This window comes from Staurois parvus, unplaced genomic scaffold (genome assembly GCF_062004578.1).
Source record: "Staurois parvus isolate SC_StPar_1 unplaced genomic scaffold, SC_StPar_1.0 ptg000378l, whole genome shotgun sequence".
In the NCBI taxonomy this organism is placed as follows: domain Eukaryota; kingdom Metazoa; phylum Chordata; class Amphibia; order Anura; family Ranidae; genus Staurois; species Staurois parvus.
This window is the reverse complement of record NW_028318174.1, coordinates 179,298-201,500: the sequence shown is the minus strand read 5'-3', so window position 1 is coordinate 201,500 and position 22,203 is coordinate 179,298. Positions and strand designations below refer to the sequence as shown.

The 22,203-nt window shown below is 43.2% G+C and overlaps 1 protein-coding gene across 1 annotated transcript in view; it reads right to left on the bottom strand.

Moving 5' to 3' along the window:
• The window catches only part of LOC149456056 (protocadherin-11 X-linked-like), a 179,350-nt gene extending 159,768 nt beyond the window's left edge, over window positions 1-19,582 (bottom strand). Inside the window, exon 1 of the mRNA XM_089685527.1 lies at window positions 19,014-19,582. Coding sequence (XP_089541653.1) covers window positions 19,014-19,553 — 540 coding nt within the window. The 5' untranslated portion in view covers window positions 19,554-19,582. The remainder of the gene's footprint in view (window positions 1-19,013) is intronic.
• Between the last annotated feature and the right edge of the window lie 2,621 nt (window positions 19,583-22,203).

Genomic DNA, 22,203 nt, shown 5'->3' with positions numbered 1-22,203 from the left:
TCTTCATCTCTCATCTCTCTATCCACCTCTTTTTCTTTTCCTTCCTCACCTTTTATATCAGAGATGAGTATGCCTCTATCTCTGTCTCACCCTCCTCTCTCTTTCTTAGAACCCTTCATTCCTCCCCCTCTCTCTACTGAATACAGTATATCCTTTCCTTTCTCCTGTCTCTGTTTTCCTCTTCCTTTCTTTTCCCATTTCTCTGTTTTCCTTTCCTTTCCCATTTCTCTATTTTCCTTTCCTTTTTCTCTGTTTTTCTTTCCTGTTCCTTTCCCTTTCCTTTCCTTTTCCCTTTCCTTTTTCTCTGTTTTTCTTTCTTTTCCTTTCCTTTCCCTTCCCATTTCTCTGTTTTTCTTTCCTTTTCCCTTTCCTTTCCTTTCCTTTTCCCTTTCCTTTCCTTTTCCCTTTCCTTTCCCCTTTCCTTTCCTTTCCCCTTTCCTTTCCTTTCCTTTCCTTTCCTTTCCTTTCCCTTTTCTCTGTTTTTCTTTCTTTTCCTTTCCTTTCCCTTCCCATTTCTCTGTTTTTCTTTCCTTTTCCCTTTCCATTCCTTTCCTTTTCCCTTTCCTTTCCTTTTCCCTTTCCTTTCCTTTCCTTTTCCCTTTCCCTCTGTTTTTCTTTCTTTTCTTTTCCTTTCCCTTCCCATTTCTCTGTTTTTCTTTCCTTTCCTTTTAACTTTCCTTTTCCCTTTCCTTTCCTTTCCTTTTCCCTTTCCTTTCCTTTCCTTTCCTTTCCTTTTCCCTTTCCTTTCCTTTCCTTTTCCCTTTCCTTTCCTTTCCTTTTCCTTTCCTTTTCCCTTTCCTTTCCCTTTCCTTTCCCCTTTCCTTTCCTTTTCCCTTTCCTTTTCCCTTCTTTTCCTTTCTTTTTCTCTGTTTTTCTTTCCTTTTTCTTTTCCTTTTCCATTTCTCTGTTTTTCTTTCCATTTTCCACTTTCCTTTTCCATTTTCCACTTTCCTTTTCATTTCCTTTCGCTTCCCTTTCCCCTTTCCCTTTTCTTTTTCCTTTCCTTTTTCCGTTTTCCTTTCCTTTTTCCCTTACTTTTCCCTCTTCAAAGTCAACCAATTTTTAAACATTTGTTTAATTTTGTGTCATGGTTATTGAGACCAACCCAACGATCGTTTTTGATCAAAGTAAGAAAAATCAAAGGCAAAAACTGGAATTTTTAAAACTGTCAACTAACAAATGTCTCGCTGCAAATGTGGTTTCCGTTTGGGTAATCTCCTACATAATGTAAAGTTTTACCTTGAAGCCGAACCTTTGTTGGTTGTTAGGACCATCCATTCCTTCTGTATATGATATGTAAGAGGCGGAGTCACAGACATAAACATGACATCACTTCTATACATCCCCTTATCAAATGTTACAATTCAAACCATTGACAAACAAATACAAAATGTTAAGTGTTTTCCAACAAAATGAGTCGAGTCACATGTTCTGATGAACGATTTTTCAGAATTTCCATATGGATGTTTGAAGGAAAGATTAGTGCAGCAACTGTAGCAATACAGATGACCTCCACCTCCCAGGTTATGTCCACATGTGATGCTGAGCCTCCATGATTGAAAGAACTGAAATCCAGGGAATGAAAGGGGCGGGGCCAGGGACAGTCAGGCTGGGGAGGAAAGGGACATCCTCCAGCCAGGAAATGAGGCGGAGCTCTCTGTGACTTGCTGCAGCTTCTAATGCACATTGTGAGAATCTCACAGTGTGCAGTAAAATCAGAGCAAGCCATTTTAGTCCAGAAGAGGAGCCAGTACCAGGGGCAGACTGACAACTCATGGGGCCCCCGGGCAATAGGGGATCATGGGGCCCCTGTGTCCTTGCCCAAACTCAAAAAGCCTATTAAAAAGGTACTAGGGGCATCTCATGGGGCCCCCTACTGACCCCAGGCCCTCAATAGGGGATCATGAGTCCCCTCTGTCCTTGCCCAAACTCAAAAAAACCTATGAAAAAGGTACCAGGGACATCTCATTGGGCCCCCTACTGACCCCGGGCACCTCGGGCAGTGCCCGAGTTTCCAAATGGTCAGTCCGCCCCTGGCCAGTACTGTAACGGAACCGGACCCCGACTGCACTTGGGTACTTCCGTTTGGATACCGCTTCCCTGTCTGAACACTGACCACAGACACCACTCTTGAAGTAAAACCAGGAAATAGACTACTTTATTTCAACACGGATACAAGATATATACATTCAAGGGAACAACCCCCCCTCCCTGCATAATGACACAGGGCAGGGCAATCCACACCCAGCAACAAGAGACACACCAGCAGACAGTCCCATCAGGGGGGAGGGCTGCCAGAAACACCCCCCACCAAGCCAATACACACAAACACATACATCCCATAATAGTGTGTTCCCAAGCAAGACACACAACAGAACAATGGAATGCAACCACATAGCACAAAACAATCACCAACCCCCCACCCCAATACCAGGACAGGTCACCTTGTACCCCCAACAGGCACAGGGTGACTCACATATAAGAGGGACATGGGGAGCCGAGACAGGGGTCTCCCCACCGCTCCAAAGTGAGCTGTGTTCCATGGGCCCCCCACCCAAAGTGACTCCCATCACAAGTACACCTGTGCAAGGCTGAAGGGAAGGCCAGAGATCAGCTTTAAATGCTTTGCTACAAGCCGAGCCTGCGTCCGCTGATGGCCCGTCTTTAATCCCTCCATATTTACAGTGCCGTATATCATTTTTCATTGGAAAACATCTCAAACTTGTCATAATGGGTGATGTGCGGCCAGCTGGATGCGGCCCATTGACTCCACTCACTTACGACTGATTTTCATGACTTTGATGCCATAAAATTAAGTTTCAATGCGCAGCAGGCCCTGGGCGGGGAAGATCACCTCCATCCACCAACAGGGTTTTTTTTTTTCTTTTTTAAACAATTCCGAACAAGACATTTGCTAATGGATCATTAATTCCAGGCAGCTCTACTTTTATTACGGTGATCACTGAACTTTACAGCGCCCCAGCTGTTCCAACAAAAGCTTTAAGGCTCCTTTTTCTAACGGCACTTTCCACGTGAGGTCGGGGAGAAAGGCTTTCTTCGAGGTCGCTTTCCACGGGATGAAATCGGTTTCGCTTTGCCTGCCTGGCAAAGACTCGCTCCATTGTGCGGGTGCCAAACTTTCCGCGGCAGCTGCTGGAACGCTTCTGACGTCTTCAGAAGCCATTGTTACACGCCGCGAGAGGTAGAACGCGGGATAAAAAAAGACTGGTGCTCTTTAGGAGCGTAAATGAAAGTCGGCTTTGTGCCGTTTTTTTTTTTTGTCCCTTCCAAAACTAAATATATGAATGATTAAATGCTGAGCTGCACCTGCTAAAATATAGGTGTCTGATCCACAAAGGGCAACGAGATTGGAAACAGATGGCATGCATATCGATGTTGGCTAAAGGACATGAAAACCCTGGGGCCTCGTTCACATGTACTATCGTGTAGACAAGGGCTCTCCAAACTTTCTAAACGAAGGGCCAGTTTACTGTCATTCAGATTTTGAGGGGCCGGACTTTGGGCAGTATAAGTAGAAAATGGGATTCAATGAGAGTAAACAATGCCCCATCATTGGAATTAGTGGGAAAAATAATGCCCCATCAGTGAGAGGAATAGTACTCCATTGTTGGTGTCAGGGAAAGAAAAAGTGCCCCATCATTAGTGTCATTGGGAGGAATAATGCCCAATCGTCATTTTAAGTGGAAGGAATAGTGCCTCATCATTGGTGTCAGTGGGAGGAATAGTGCCTCATCATTGGTATCAGTGGGAGGAATAGTGCCCCATCATTGGTATCAGTGGGAGGAATAGTGCCCCATCATTGGCATCAGTGGGAGGAATAGTGCCCCATCATTGGTGTCAGTGGGAGGAATAGTGCCCCATCATTGGTGTCAGTGGGAGGAATAGTGCCCCATTATTGGTGTCAATGTGAGGATTAAAGTCCCATCATTGGTATCAGTGGAAGGAATAGTGCCCCATCATTGGTATCAGTGGGAGGAATAGTGCCCCATCATTGGTATCAATTGGAGGAATAGTGCCCCATCATTGGTATCAATTGGAGGAATAGTGCCCCATCATTGGTGTCAGTGGGAGGAATAGTGCCCCATCATTGGTGTCAACTGGAGGAATAGTGCCCCATCATTGGTATCAATTGGAGGAATAGTGCCCCATCATTGGTATTAATGAGAGGAATAGTGCCCCATCATTGGTATCAATGAGAGGAATAGTGCCCCATCATTGGTATCAGTGGGAGGAATAGTACCCCATCATTGGTGTCAGTGGGAGGAATAGTGCCCCATCATTGGTGTCAGTGGGAGGAATAGTGTCCCATCATTGGTGTCAGTGGGAGGAATAGTGCCTCATCACTGGTATCAATTGGAGGAATAGTGCCCCATCATTGGTGTCAGTGGGAGGAATAGTGCCCCATCATTGGTGTCAGTGGGAGGAATAGCGTCTCATCACTGGTATCAATTGGAGGAATAGTGCCCCATCATTGGTGTCAGTGGGAGGAATAGTGCCCCATCATTGGTGTCAATGTGTCTGTGCAGCCACTGCATCCCAACTGACATCAATGGGACTGCTAGCACAGGGATTCATGGAAACGTGTGCACATCATAGTACCATGGTTTCATGAGGAGGAATTTGAGTGTCCTAACCTCAACCCTAGGATGAATCAAAATGCCAATTGCAAGCAAGGTATTTTTCCTCAATGTCAGTGCTGAACCGAACAAATGGAGACAAATTCCCACAGATACACTTTATGACCTTGTGGAAAGTCTCCCCAGAAGAATGGAGGCTGTTCCAGCTGCAAAGGGGGCAACTGCATATTAATGGCCATGACTTTGGGATGGGATGTCCTACAAGTTCATAGAGGAGTGATGGTCTGGTGTCCACAAACCTATTATGTTAACATGATTTCCTTAATAACATACAATGTTAATCTCCTCCACTGTCCAACTAGCACAAGCAGCATCCCATTCGAAAGTGTTGGGTTCTTTTTGGCCACCCTTAGGGCTTGTTCACACTAGTGCTGGTCTCTGAGGATTATTCCATGTTCGGACTACTCCTCAGACATCATTTGACAGGTGGTAGTGGTGTTTTAGCTGTGGGTTCTAAAGCGAGCAAAATCCTCTCTTGTAGTAGGAGAGGTATAGACTCCAGAGAGATATCATTCCCCCCCCCCCCCCCCCCCCAGTACAAATCATTAGTAATACCTCATCTGGAATATGCAGTTCAGTTTTTGGTACCAATTCACAAAAAAGGGTATCAGGGAACTGGAGAAAGTACAGAGAAGGGAAATCAAACTGATAAGAGGCATGGAGGAGATCAGCTATGAGGAGAGATTAGAGGAACTGAATTTATTCTCTACTGAGAAGAGAAGATTAAGGGGGATATGATCACCATGTATAATACATAAGGGGGGGATATGATCTCCATGTATAATACATAAGGGGGGGATATGATCTCCATGTATAATACATAAGGGGGGATATGATCACCATGTATAATACATAAGGGGGGATATGATCTCCATGTATAATACATAAGGGGGGGATATGATCTCCATGTATAATACATAAGGGGGGATATTATCTCCATGTATAATACATAAGGGGGGATATGATCTCCATGTATAATACATAAGGGGGGATATTATCTCCATGTATAATACATAAGGGGGGATATGATCTCCATGTATAATACATAAGGGGGGATATGATCTCCATGTATAATACATAAGGGGGATATGATCTCCATGTATAATACATAAGGGGGGGGGGATATGATCTCCATGTATAATATATAAGGGGGGAAATGATCTCCATGTATAATACATAAGGGGGGGATATGATCTCCATGTATAATACATAAGGGGGGGGATATGATCTCCATGTATAATATATAAGGGGGGATATGATCACCATGTATAATACATAAGGGGGGGGGGATATGATCTCCATGTATAATATATAAGGGGGGAAATGATCTCCATGTATAATACATAAGGGGGGGATATGATCTCCATGTATAATACATAAGGGGGGGGGATATGATCTTCATGTATAATATATAAGGGGGGATATGATCACCATGTATAATACATAAGGGGGGGATATGATCTCCATGTATAATACATAAGGGGGGTATGATCTCCATGTATAATACATAAGGGGGGGATATGATCTCCATGTATAATACACAAGGGGGGGATATGATCTCCATGTATAATACACAAGGGGGGGATATGATCTCCATGTATAATATATAAGGGGGGATATGATCTCCATGTATAATACATAAGGGGGGATATGATCTCCATGTATAATACATAAGGGGGGATATGATCTCCATGTATAATACATAAGGGGGGGATATGATCTCCATGTATAATACATAAGGGGGGGTATGATCTCCATGTATAATACATAAGGGGGGATATGATCTCCATGTATAATACATAAGGGGGGGTATGATCTCCATGTATAATACATAAGGGGGGATATGATCTCCATGTATAATACATAAGGGGGGGTATGATCTCCATGTATAATACATAAGGGGGGATATGATCTCCATGTATAATACATAAGGGGGGATATGATCTCCATGTATAATACATAAGGGGGATATGATCTCCATGTATAATACATAAGGGGGATATGATCTCCATGTATAATACATAAGGGGGGATATGATCTCCATGTATAATACATAAGGGGGGGATATGATCTCCATGTATAATACATAAGGGGGGGATATGATCTCCATGTATAATACATAAGGGGGGGATATAATCTCCATGTATAATACATAAGGGGGGATATGATCTCCATGTATAATACATAAGGGGGGGGGGATATGATCTCCATGTATAATATATAAGGGGGGAAATGATCTCCATGTATAATACATAAGGGGGGGATATGATCTCCATGTATAATACATAAGGGGGGGGATATGATCTTCATGTATAATATATAAGGGGGGATATGATCACCATGTATAATACATAAGGGGGGGGATATGATCTCCATGTATAATACATAAGGGGGGTATGATCTCCATGTATAATACATAAGGGGGGGATATGATCTCCATGTATAATACACAAGGGGGGGATATGATCTCCATGTATAATACACAAGGGGGGGATATGATCTCCATGTATAATATATAAGGGGGGATATGATCTCCATGTATAATACATAAGGGGGGATATGATCTCCATGTATAATACATAAGGGGGGATATGATCTCCATGTATAATACATAAGGGGGGGATATGATCTCCATGTATAATACATAAGGGGGTATGATCTCCATGTATAATACATAAGGGGGGATATGATCTCCATGTATAATACATAAGGGGGGGTATGATCTCCATGTATAATACATAAGGGGGGATATGATCTCCATGTATAATACATAAGGGGGGGTATGATCTCCATGTATAATACATAAGGGGGGATATGATCTCCATGTATAATACATAAGGGGGGATATGATCTCCATGTATAATACATAAGGGGGATATGATCTCCATGTATAATACATAAGGGGGATATGATCTCCATGTATAATACATAAGGGGGGATATGATCTCCATGTATAATACATAAGGGGGGGATATGATCTCCATGTATAATACATAAGGGGGGGATATGATCTCCATGTATAATACATAAGGGGGGATATAATCTCCATGTATAATACATAAGGGGGGATATGATCTCCATGTATAATACATAAGGGGGGATATGACCACCATGATAAATACAGAGATGGTCTATATAGTGAACTCGGTGTAGAGCTATTCACTTTAAGGCCATCACAGAGGACAAGGGGGCGCTCTTTAAGTCTGGAGGAAAAGAAATGTAATCTCCAAACACGGAAAGGTTTCTTCACAGTAAGAGCTGTGAGAATGTGGAATAGACTCCCTCCAGAGTTGGTTGTGGCCAGCTCAGTGGATTGATGTAGGAAAGTCCTGGATTCTTTCTTGGATACACAGAATATAACTGGATATAACATTTATAGGGAAAGTTGATCCAGGGAATGTCCGATTGCCTCTCAGGGGATCAGAAAGGAATTTTTCCCCTGCTGGAGCAAACTGGATCATGCTTTGCTGGGGGTGGGGGGGGGGAGATTGCCTTCCTCTGCGTATACCTGTGGGTATAGGATTGTGTATATGGGACTGTGCATTTTTTTCTCTTTTTATTGGTTGAACTAGATGGACTTTTCAGCCAGACTAATTATGTAACTACCAGGGGCGGACTAACCATATGGAAACTCGGCCAGGAACTCGCAAATACTTAATGCATCATGTGCAGGAGCATTGTCGTGGTGGAGAATCCACTTGCCTGGCCAGAGTTCCAGTCTTTTCCTCCAAACAGATTCCGGAAACCTTTTCAGATTTTCCAAGTAGCAACCTTTGTTGACCTTTACCATAAACCGATTATGCCATTCAAAAACACTTAATTTTGTCGTGGAATGTTCATCACAGGGGCGGACTGACCATTTGGAAACTCGGGCACTGCTTGATGGCCCGGGGTCAGTAGGGGGCCCCGTGAGATGCCCCTGGTACCCTTTTCATAGGCTTTTTTGAGTTTGGACAAGGACACAGGGGCCCCATGATCCCCTATTGTCCGGGGGTCCCATGAGTTGTCAGTCTGCCCCAGGTAACTACTGTATGCACTGCACAGGGTAGAGAGTTGCTTGCATAGAAGCTCCACTCACTTGAATGGACCATGTTTGGTGGACTCTATGCCCGTCGAAAGCAACAGATGGTATAATTCCTGCTTCAACCGCAAAGCAATGCAGCCACAGTATGTGTGCACCCCAGCCGCTGCCTCTGCAGCTACAGAGGTAGCAGTTGGGGTTGGTATAAACTCGGCTCAATGGTGGGGTTTTCCCACCCCTCAACCACTACTGTGAACAAGCCCTTAAAGTGAACGTCTGCTTTCGCCATACACAAGACTAAAGCCCGAACTGAAACAAAATGAGAACGTTCAGACCTAAACTCTGCTGGTGATTCATCACAAATACTAAAAGGAGCGCAGCAAAAAACAACACAAAAATAGCTATCTTCCCCCAAGCACTGCGGCATGAATGAAAAATAAAATATTCTCTTTCATTTTCTCATCTCTAGACATACCCTGGCTTTTTGATCTGAAGCCACCGGGGTGATAAGGCCTGGTGACAAGTCACTTTAAGGGGGGAATGCAAAGTCTATACAAGTCTCGGGACAACATTTTTGCCTCTGGCCTAGCAGGATGGGATGAGGTTTAGACAGCCGAGCCGAGCCGAGCGCATCATTAGAAACAGTATGAAAAAAAAACTTAGAGAATGGAAAGAATAAATAATGTATAAACACCTGCATACTACATGCAGCAAGACAGACTAACGAGATCATTGTTAGCAGGAAACAGCGAAGGTCAACAATCCGAAAGTAATGGGGATTTATTATGTCTTTCTTAATTTCATGTTCAATTTGTTGGATTAACGTGGCCATCCCTGGCCAAAACATCCATCTTTCATTTATAATAGATAAGAAGGAAAGGAAAAAAGTGAAAGGAAGGAGAAGAGAGAGGAAGGAATAAGGAGGAGGACAGAGAGAGAAGAAATAGTAGAAGAGAAGGAAAGGCAGAGGAGGAACAAAGGGAAGGAGAAACAAAAATGGAGGAGGAAAGAGGAGAGACAGGGGTGGAGGAGGAAAGAGGAGAGACAGGGGTGGAGGAGGAAAGAGGAGAAGGACATAGAAAGGAGAGAGAGAGGAGAAGGGTAGAGGAGGAAAGAGAGAGGCAGAGAAGGAGAAAAAAAAGGAGAGAGAGGCAGAGGAGGAACAAAGGGAAGGAGAGACAAAAATGGAGGAGGAAAGAGGAGAGACGGGTGGAGGAGGAAAGAGGAGAAGGACATAGAAAGGAGAGAGAGAGGAGAAGGGTAGAGGAGGAAAGAGAGAGGCAGAGGAGGAGAGAAAGAGAAGGAGAGTAGAGAAGAGGTGAAGAGAGAGGAGAGTGAGGAGGAGAAGGAACAAGAACAGAGAGGGGTAGGAGGAAAGAGGACATAGAAGAGAGAGAGGGAGCAGAGGAGAAAATAAAGAGGGTAGACAGAAGGAAAGAGAGAGACAGAGAGAGCAGAGACAGAAGGAAAGATAAAGTGGCAAAGGGGGACAAAAGGGAAGAAGAGAAAAAAAGGCACACAAGGACAAAGAAAGGATGGAAGAAAATTGAGGCAGAGAGAGGGAAAGAGTAGGAGAGAAAGAGGAGAAGAGACAAAGGTGGAGGAGGAAAGCGAAGGCCATACAAAGGAGCAAGAGAGAGAGAGAGGAAGTGGAGGAATGAGAAGGACATAGAAAAGAAAGAGAGAGAGAGAGAGAGGAGAAAAAAAAGGAGAGGAGAGAGAGGAGCACGGGAGGAAAGAGGAAGGCATAGAAAGGAGAAAACGAGGGTGCAGAGGAGGAAAAAAGAGAGGATAAACAGAAGGAATAAGAGAGACACAGAGGAAGACAGAGAGAGAAGAGAGAGAAGAAGAGACAGAGGCCAAAGAGGAAATAGAGAAGAGAGCAAGAAGGAAAGAGCAGCAAACGGGGACAGAGAGGGAAGTAGAGAAAGAAAGGCATAGGAAGACAGAGAGAGGAGAGAGTGACAGAAAAGCACAGGAAGAGAGAAAGAATGAGAGACAGAGGAGAAAAGAGAGCACCATAGAAAGGAGAGAAGAGAAGGGAAGAGAAGAGAAGAGAAGGGAAGGGAAGGGAAGGGAAGGGAAGGGAAGGGAAGAGAAGAGAAGAGAAGAGAAGAGAAGGGGAAAGAGAAAGAGAAAAAGGAAGATGCTAAGGAGGAAAAATGGAGGAGAGAGAGAAGGGAAGGAACAAAGCAGGAAAGGGAAAGAAAGGAAGGAAGGAAGAAAGGAAGGAAGGAAGGAACGAAGAAAGAAAGAAAGAAAGAAAGAAAGAAAGAAAGAGCCAGAACAGGATAAAGAAAGAGGGGGGGGGGAGAAGGAGAACAAACAGAGAAAAAAGAAAGAGAAATGGAACGGGAGAGAATGACAGAAAGAAGAGAAAGAACGGGAAAGAGGCAGAGGAGGAGAGGGAAGACAGAGAAGCAAGAGAAGGAGAGACAGGAAGAGAAGGAATAGGGAAAGGAGAGAGAGAGAGAGAGAAAGAGAGAGAAAGAGAGAGAGGCAGACTAGGAAAGAGAGAGGAGAGACAGAAGCAAAGAAGGAGAGATAAAGGAGAAAAAGAACAGAGAGAGAGAGTGAGACAAATGAGGACAAAAAGGGAAAAGAGAAAAAAAAGATTCAGAGGCAGACAGAGCGAGAGAGAGAGAAGGTGAGAGAGGCGAGGAGGACAGACGGGGAGAGTTTGTTTTTTGCCCCAGCTGCCTATTGCAGTTTCCATTCTGCAGATCCTACACTAATTTGGCTTCCATTTCCGAGCCCTTGGTCTAGCTCCCAAAATGTAATATTTTAAGGGCATGAGTTGATGTAATTAGCCACAAACATGATTATTAGGCATAGCCAATGACTCTGCTACAATATCCTAAGACCAGCTGCTAATGACTCCTCATTGCCCAATTCAAATGTGGGTCATGGTTTCTTACACAACACTGGCACAATGATTTAAAAAGAAGGGAAAGAAAGTTATTTTTATGATGCTAATAAATCTGCAGCCTGGTCATTTATTCTCAATGAGATTCCCATTAGTAAAGACAAACTAGCGAGTGTCAATTTGGGGCTATATCTCATCTTCGAGGTTTGAAAAATTCGCTTTTCAAGTCTGCCACAAGAATGTGCTTTTATTGTGAAAAATTGCATAAGGGAAAATATATTCTGATCTTGTTACACCAATTAAAAAGATTGTATTTATTCCAAGTGTAACATCTCTCTGGCTAATAATGGGAATATAAAAAAAGAACATTATCATTAAAGAAGAACTATTTCCTCCTATAAAAAAAAAAGACGATGAAGCACCTAATTAGAAGTGCATCTGCAAGTAAAGTTTTTGCTTCGTCCCCCTGCAAAGTCCCACAAGTACCTGTTGAGTGAGTGAAATCTACCTAATGTAATTTCCTATGGTGTTGCGGCAACAATGCTGCACTGCTCCTGAACTCAGAGCAGAGTAGTCACTCTTATGTATGCTGACACTACAAGGGGATGAAACATGTTGTAGAGGGTGTGGCTATTAGCATTGGGACTACTAATTCACAAGCCTTTCCAATCAGCACCTGCTCACACCTAGTCCTGTCTGCTGCTTTCTATTTTGGCAGTCCTGTTGCTGAAACCCCTCCACTATGAGCTGCTGGGAGGGGGAGTGTGTAAGATACAAACAAAGGAGGTTTTGACTCAGTCGAGTAAGTGTTGAGACCAGGGGCAGACTGACCATTTGGAAACTCGGGCACTGCCCGAGGGCCCAGGGTCAGCAGGGGGCCCCATGAGATGCTCCTGTTACCTTTTTCATAGGCTTTTTTGAGTTTGGGCAAGGACACAGGGGCCCCATGATCCTCTATTGCCCGGGGGCCCCATGAGGTGTCAGTCCGCCCCTGGTTGGGACCTAGATTTGAACCCACAATCTCTGCTGTGTCTGGCGATGCCTCTTCTTGTTGAGCCACATGGGATTCTGGATAGCTCCTTGGACAATTCCTTGAATGATCTTGCCTTAAAATCTGTTTTTCTTGAACCTTGAACTCTTTGCTCCTCCTATGAACGTCCTGATTTAAGCCATGTTTCTACACTTCCTGGTTATTATTGTGCTCTCTCCAACCACTATCTTGCACTTGCCTCTCTTGCTGCCATCCGTATCTTCACTACCATTCATTACCAACCTTTGGCCTGTTCCTCGACTACGCTTCTGCTTGTTCCCAACCTGCAACCACTTGTTACCGATCTTTGACTTGTTTACTTACATAGTTACATAGTTAGTCTGGCTGAAAAAAAGACAAAAGTCCATGCAGTTCAACCATAGAAAAAAAAAGTTATAATCCTACACCCACAGTTGATCCAGAGGAAGGCAAAATAAACCCCAGCAAAGCACGATCCAATTTGCTCCTGCTGGGAAAAAAATTCCTTCCTGATCCCCCGAGAGGCAATCGGATATTCCCTGGATCAACTTTCCCTATAAATGTTATATCCAGTTATATTCTGTGTATCCAAGAAAGAATCCAGGACTTTCCTACAGCAATCCACTGAGCTGGCCACAACCAACTCTTGAGGGACTCTATTCCACACTGACTACACTTCTGCTTGATCCCTACCTGCTATATCTGCTATTGGACCCCGACTTGCTCACCTCCCAGTGGAGTGATTCTGAGGACTGCAACCTGGTACTAACACATAGCAAAACCCATCTACACCATCAGGAGCTCCGGTTAGCACTTAGACTCCACAACTCGGGTGGGACTGCGCCATCCGCCAGGGTGACCTGCTTGTGTACTTATCCAGCTGGTCGGTGGGAGTCTCTCTACTGCTATAGCTACTGGTCTCCGAGTCTGACCGCTGACCATGATGGGAAGACGGTTTACTTTATGGGACTTGCACATCACATAATAACTGATTTTGGTACTTGTTTAGGCTGTTACATTGAACCTTTAGTTGTACTCAGGGGTGGACTGACAACTCATGGGGCCCCCGGGCAATAGGGCATCATGGGGCCCCTGTGTCCTTGCCCAAACTCAAAAAAGCCTATGAAAAAGGTGCCAGGGGCATCTCATGGGGCACCCTACTGACCCCAGGCCCTCGGGCAGTGCCCAAGTTTCCAAATGGTCAGTCCGCCCCTGGTTGTACTTTAAAATACACATTCAAAATATATCATGCAGAACATGGCTCATTTCAAAGGAGAATTTTAATATACTGAGATCAACTTCCTTTCCTTTTTTAGTTTTCCTTTCCTTTTTCTTTTCCTTTTTTCGTTTTCCTTTCCTTTTTCTTTTCCTTTTTTCGTTTTCCTTTCCTTTTTTTCTTTCCTGTTTCCTTTCCTTTTTTTGTTTTCCTTTCCCTCTTCAAAGTCAAACCAATTTTTAAACATTTGTTTAATTTTTTGTCATGGTTATTGAGACCAACCCAACAATCGTTTTTGATCAAAGTAACAAGAAAAATCAAAGGCAAAAACTGGAATTTTTAAAACTGTCAACTAACAAATGTCTCGCTGTGAATGTGGTTTCCGTTTGGGTAATCTCCTACATAATGTAAAGTTTTACCTTGAAGCCGATCCTTTGTTGGTTGTCAGGACCATCCATTCATTCTGTATATGGTATGTATGAGGCGGAGTCACAGACATAAACATGACATCACTTCTACACATCCCCTTATCAAATGTTACAATTCAAACCATTGGCAATCAAATAAAAAATGTTCAGTGTTTTCCAACAAAATGAGTCGAGTCACATGTTCTGATGAACGATTTTTCAGAATTTCTATATGGATGTTTGAAGGAAAGATTAGTGCAGCAACTGTAGCAATACAGATGACCTCCACCTCCCAGGTTATGTCCACATGTGATGCTGAGCCTCCATGATTGAAAGAACTGAAATCCAGGGAATGAAAGGGGCGGGACCAGGGACAGTCAGGCTGGGGAGGAAAGGGACGTCCTCCAGCCAGGAAATGAGGCGGAGCTCTCTCTGACTTGCTGCAGCTTCTAATGCACATTGTGAGAATCTCACAGTGTGCAGTAAAATCAGAGTAAGCTGTTTTAGTCCAGAAGAGGAGCCAGTACCAGGGGTGGACTGACAACTCAAGAGGCCCCCAGGCAATATGGGATCATGGGGCCCCTGTGTCCTTGCCCAAACTCAAAAAGCCTATTAAAAAGGTACCAGGGGCATCTCATGGGGCCCCCTACTGACCCCGGGCCCTCAATAGGGGATCATGGGTCCCCTCTGTCCTTGCCCAAACTCAAAAAAGCCTATGAAAAAGGTATCAGGGACATCTCATGGGGCCCCCTACTGACCCCGGGTCAGTCCGCCCCTGGTTGTACTTTAAAATACACATTCAAAATATATCATGCAGAACATGGCTCATTTCAAATGAGAATTTTACTATACTGAGATCAACTGAGTTGAGATTAGGAGTAACATTTAAAGCGGTAGTAAATTAGAGAAAAGAAAAATTCCCCTGCAAAATAATCACATAATGTAATAGTATGCAAAGCATACTAGCACATTATGAAAGACTTAACTTAGAATGAAGATCTCCAGCAGCGCACTGCCACCAAAACTCTTCCCTCCAGGTTCACAGGCTTCAGCTGTTTGGCTGAGCTCCAATGATGTCACACCCATGCACATGCCACAGGTGTGGCATGGCTCTCTCAATGGACAGCACACCGTCCATTGAGAGTGTGCATTCACTGGTGATACCCCTTATTAAGTAAGCAGATAGGCTTTACTACCACTTTAAAATAATGCTGACCCTGTGCCTATATTTCCACAATACACTGGTTTAAAAAGCCCTACTCCTATTATCCAGGGTTTGGTGGTCAGTGTATTCCAATGGCTCATTGTATAATAATCCTGAAGACTTTTGTGGGTCTGACTCAAATGAACCTGGAGGAAAAATAGAATGATGGCCAGGGGACAACTGGAAAGGAGAACAGAGGGACAACTGGAAAGGAGGACAGAGGGACCTTCTCTTACCCCGCCAGAACAAGGCATGGTGGGTTGGTGACCCTGAGTGGAGATACTGTATGTGGTTATCACTTTTTCTTAGAAATATTGATCATTGTTCAACATCCATGGCCATCTTTAGAGTTCTGGGCAAAAAAATAGTATCAAGAAGTAATGACGATAAAATATACCCTTCAATGCACACCTGCCCTTTGCAATCTGGTCACCCAACTCGTGCGTAAATTTAAAGCAAAACTACAGATATTTTTTTTTCAATATAAGGACTAGTGAAGGGTTGGAACTTAGAGTTGTGAAATCTGTGGAGAGATTATCCCTCATTTTTTGCTCTAAAAACCCAACAGGAAACAAAAGCAAAAAAAGTGGGTTCTAATGGTTTTGAAGGGGTCAGGGGACTCCTGAAGGCTATGAAAGCTCCTTTCAACTATCGTAGACCTGTTCGTGTGCCATAAGGATCCCTTCATTAACTGGGAACATGGCATGAGATCTTGAGGAACCCTAACCATAACTCTGCTATCCATAATACTAGCCATAACCCTAATGCTAGCCTTAACACTAACCCTAATGCTATCCCTTTCAATGTCATTGGCAGTTGACTTTAGGATAAAAAGGGACATTAGATATTGGGGAACCCCAACCACAACCCTAATGCTAGTCTTAATACTAACTATAACCATACCACTATCTCTTAGCTTAACTATCCCTAACAGTAGCCATAACCCCAATGCTAGCCTTACCAATAACCCTAATAATAACCCTAACTCAACCCCTTTCATTGCCATTGGCAGTTGACTTTGGATAAAATATTCTGAATCTTTTACCTTGTTTTCTATTCTAACCCTAATCAGAACCCGTTGCAATCTGGTCACCCAGCTTGTGCGTAAATTTAAAGCAAAACTACAGACATTTTTTTTTTCAATATAAGGACTAGTGAAGGGTTGGAACTTAGAGTTGTGAAATCTTTGGAGACATTATCCCTCATTTTCTGTTCTGAAAACCCAACAGGAAACAAAAGCAAAAAAGTGGATTTTGATGGGGTCAGGGGACTCCTGAAGGTTATGAAAGCTCCTTTCAGCTATCGTAGACCTGTTCGTGTGCCATAAGGATCCCTTCATTAACCTGGAATATGATATGAGATCTTGAGGAACCCTAACCATAATGCTCAAGCTATCCATAATACTAGCTATCCCTTTCAATGTCATTGGCAGTTGACTTTCAGATAAAATATTCTACTCTGTCACCTTGTTTTCTATTCAGGAAGAGCAACAACAAGCTTGGAACATGACATTAGATGTGGTGTGTGATGGTTCCCTAACCATTAACTTAATGCTATCCTTAACACTAACCCTAATGCTATTCCTTTCAATGTCATTGGCAGTTGACTTTAGGATAAAAAGGGTCACTAGATATTGGGGAACCCCAACCACAACCCTACTGCTAGTCTTAATACTAACCCTAACTATAACCATACCACTATCTCTTAGCTTAACTATCCCTAACAGTAGCCATAATCCCAATGCTAGCCTTAACAATAACCCTAATAATAACTCTAACTCAATCCCTTTCTTTGCCATTGGCAGTTGACTTTTGGATAAAATATTCTGAATCTTTTACCTTGTTTTCTATTCAGGAAGCAGAACAACAAGCTGGGAACATGACATTAGATGTGGTGGTGTGGTGGATACCTAACCATTAACCTAATGCTAGTCTTAACATTAACCCTAATCATAACCCTTTGCAATCTGGTCACCCAGCTCGTGCGTAAATTTAAAGCAAAACTACAGACATTTTTTTTTTCAATATAAGGACTAGTGAAGGGTTGGAACTTAGAGTTGTGAAATCTGTGGAGAGATTATCCCTCATTTTTTGCTCTAAAAACTCAACAGGAAACAAAAGCAAAAAAGTGGGTTTTGATGGGGTCAGGGGACTCCTGAAGGTTATGAAAGCTCCTTTCAGCTATCGTAGACCTGTTTGTGTGCCATAAGGATCCCTTCATTAACTGGGAACATGGCATGAGATACTGAGGAACCCTAATCATAACTCTGCTATCCATAATACTAGCCATAACCCTAATACTATCCTTAACACTAACCCTAATGCTATCCCTTTCAATGTCATTGGCAGTTGACTTTAGGATAAAAAGGGACATTAGATATTGGAGAACCCCAACCACAACCCTAATGCTAGTCTTACCAATAACCCTAATGATAACCCTACCTCAATCCCTTTCTTTGCCATTGGCAGTTGACTTTTGGATACAATATTCTGAATCTTTTACCTTGTTTTCTATTCAGGAAGCAGAACAACACGCTGGGAACGTGACATTAGATGTGGTGGTGTGGTGGATCTCTAACCATTAACCTAATGCTAGTCTTAAGATTAACCCTAATGCTGTCCCTTTCAATGTCATTGGCAGTTGACTTTCAGATAAAAAATTCTACTCTGTCACCTTGTTTTCTATTCAGGAAGCGCAACAACAAGCTTGGAACATGACATTAGATGTGGTGTGTGGTGGTTCCCTAACCATTAACTTAATGCTATCCTTAACACTAACCCTAATGCTATCTCTTTCAATGTCATTATCAGTTGACTTTAGGATAAAAAGGGACATTAGATATTGGGGAACCCCAACCACAACCCTAATGCTAGTCTTAATACTAACCCTAACTATAACCATAACACTATCTCTTAGCTTAACTACCCCTAACAGTAGCCATAATCCCAATGCTAGCCTTACCAATAACCCTAATAATAACCCTAACTCAATCCCTTTCTTTGCCATTGGCAGTTGACTTTTGGATAAAAAATTCTACTCTTTTACCTTGTTTTCTATTCAGGAAGCACAACAACAAGCTGGGAACGTGACATTAGATGTGGTGGTGTGGTGGATCCCTAACCATCAACCTAATGCTTGTCTTAACACTAACCCTAATTATAACCCTAACATTATCTCTTCGAATGCCATTGGCAGTTGACCTTAGGACACAATGTTCTAATCCTTTCCCTTCTCTAACCAAAGCTTAAAAGAAAAAAAAATGCCCTGTTGGTTAAATAATCCAGCAACTCCTGACTAAGCCAATATCCTCAACTTTATGATCAGAGCCAAAATATAAGAACATTAAGCCGCTTCCTTTCTTTATTCTACTATATTTTATCCCCTGAAGAAATAATTTCATAACTTTCCCTTTTAATATTAATTTACGAAATACCATGGTGACTGAATACATTTGCTAATGATTAAGTCTTATTTTACAATTTCATATGTACTGGTGAGAAGTGTTGGAAATTTAAATACAGTTGTAGAATGTTATTCTTTCCTTAGAGTTTCTCAATTTAAAAAAAAAAGGAAAGTAAGATTTTATATCGTCACTCAGTTCACACGTGATGCCATAAGCCACAAATACCAACCTTAAGTAGATCATAGTTCTGAATTCCATTCTTGCCCACATCTGGATCAATGGCGGATGGCACCGAGTATCGAGAGTTGACAGCAGTGTTTTCGGGGATGGAGATATTAATGACCGTGGAAGGGAAAAGTGGAGCATTATCGTTGATGTCTTCAATCAAGAACCGGATCTTGACCAGCCTGAAGACCTCATCGGGTAAAACAGCGACTTCCACCTCATAAAAACACTTGTTTTCCGTAAATATCCCAGCGCAAAGCTTCTCACGGTCTATCCGGTTGGAAGTGGTGAAAATTTCACCGGTATTCTCCTCAACTCGTACCAGGGGGACATCACCAGTCTTGTAGACCAATTTAAACTGAAGAGGGGTGGAGAGAGCTATATCAGGGTCGAGCGTTAAGTTTAGGTCCCGTAACAAGTTTCCAATCGATATATTTTCACCCTGTTCTTCACGTATGATATAATTCTTCTCCTGAGCACCAGACTCGTAGACTATACAGGCTATAAACACCGCCAAAAGGTAGGTCGCTGATAGCAAGTCCATCTCCAGCTCGATTCCTCAGATATCCCACCTGGAAAAAAAAACATATAATTTAATATGACTGGAGAAAGCGAATTCAAAGTGAATTTGCAATGAGCTGTACACTATTTGGTGAAACATTTGTGGACAATGACCATCACACCTATATGAGCCTGTTGGACATCTCATTCCAAAGCCATGGGCATTGTTATACAGCTGACCCTCATTCAGGTAATATAACAACCTATAACAAGTTACTACAATTCAGGGGCGGACTGACCTTTGTAAACTCAGGCACTGCCCGAGGGCCCGGGGTCAGTAGGGGGCCCCATGAGATGCCCCTGGTACCTTTTTCATAGGCTTTTTTGAGTTTGGGCAAGGACACAGGAGCCCCATGATCCCCTATTGCCCGGGGGCCCCATGAGTTGTCAGTCCGCCCCTGCTACGATTGGAGAAAGAGAATTCAAAACCTAAAAAGGCAAAGTTACACAACTGCATACATCTATATCCACAAGCTATAATTTATCCAATAGATTGGCCAAATGATTGTGAACACCTGACCATCACACCTATATGAGCTTGTTAGACATCTCATTCCAAAACCATGGGCATTATTATACAGCTGGCTATAACAACCTCCACTCATCTGGGAAGGCTTTTTACAAGATTTTGGTGCGTCTGTGGGATACGCAGCCATAAAAACATTTATGAGGTCAGATACTGATGTTGGATGAGAAGACAATTGACATTTCAACTCATCCAACAAGTACTCAGCATGGCTGAGATTAGGGCTTTGTGCAGGCCACTCTACAATACCAAACTGGTCAAACCATGTCATTGTGGAGATGATTTTGCACACGGGGCAGTCTTTCCCATAATGTTACCAAAAGGCTGGAAGTACACAATTTTCTAAAATGTATTTGTATGTTGTAGCATTAACAGCACACTTCTGTCACAGTCGGGAGTCAAGCTCGGAGACCAGTAGCTATAGCGGTAGAGAGGCTCCACCCAACTAGTTGGATAAGTACAGAAGCAGGTCACTCTAGCGGATGACACTGACTCCTCTGAAGCGCGGAGCCTAAACACTAACCAGAGCTCCTGATGGTGGAGATGGGTTTTGCTGCATGTTAGTACCAGGACCAGGGGTGGAATGACAACTCATGGGGCCCCCCCGGGCAATTGGGGATCATAGGGCCCCTGTGTCCTTGCCCACACTCAAAACACACCCAAAAAAGCCTATAAAAGGTACCAGGGGCATTTTATGGGGCCCCCTACTGACCCCGGGCCCTTGGGCAGTGCCCGAGTGCTCGAATGGTCAGTCCACCCCTGACCAGGACACAGTCCTCAGAATTGCCTCACCAGGAGGTGAGCAAGCTGAGGTAGTAGCAGATATAGCAGGTAGGAATCAAGCAGAAGCGTAGTCAGTAAACAAGCCAAAGATCAGTAACAAGTGGTTGCACAATGGGATCAAGCACAACGTAGTTGAGGAACAAGCCAATGATCAGTGGTAGGGGAGATACCAATTGCAGCAGGAGTAACAAGAGTGAGATATTGGCTGGAGAAAGCACAATAATCTGGCAAAGGCCATGCAAAGGCATGGTTTAAATAAGAAGTTCATGGAAGGAGCAAAGGGTTCAAGGTTCAGGAGAAACAAGGTTCAAGGCAAGATTGTTCAAGGAATTGTCCGGGCTGCTCTCCAACATCCCAGGTGACTAAGCAAGACATTATTATTATTATACAGGATTTATGGTGCCAACAGTTTGCTCAGCGCTTTACAATATAAATGGAGACAATACAGCAACAATACAGTTCAATACAAGAGGGATAGGAGGGCCCTTGCCGGACACAGCAAAGGTTGCAGTTCTGACTCGGGTCGTTACACCTTTATTGGAAACACCTGAACTCAATATTATTGGGGGGAGGGGGGTTGTCCACATATATTAGGCAATTGATGTGTAGCTATGATAGTGCTGGATTAAAAGAAGTGGGGTCTTGATAGTGATGATATAACATTGAAGTCAGTTTTCCTTCAAATGGGCTGATGTACAATGAGGGCGTAGTATAGATGGACCTTGGTATGGTCCCAGGCTGCTCAGTAAGTGACAAGCTCTGGAGTTGGTATCGAGGAGCTCCCAGTACTAATGTTCATGACACTCAGAGGTCCAATCCGGATTTTTATTCAACATGCCTATCAGATAAAACCAGTGCATTTCGGGGAGACTTTTCCCCTGAAATGCGTTGGCTTTATCTGATACCTGCATTCAATGAAAATCTAGAGTGTCATGAACTTTTGCATTAAATGTTCCTCAAAACCCACCCCAGAGCTTGTCATATACAGGTGAAACTCAAAAAATTTGAATATGGTGCAAAAGTTCATTTATTTCAGTGCAGCAACTTAAAAGGTGAAACTAATATATGAGATAGACTCATTACATGCAAAGCAAGATAGCTCAAGCCGTGATTTGTCATCATTGTGATGATTATGGCTTACAGCTCATGAAAACCCCAAATCCACAATCTCAGAAAATGAGAATATTGTGAAAAGGTGGAATATTCTCGGCTCAAAGTGTCCCACTCTAATCAGCAGGGATGACCGCAGCCTGGAGAGGATTGTCAGGAAAAGGCCATTCAAAGATGCTGGGGACTTTCACAAGGAGTGGACTGAGGCTGGAGT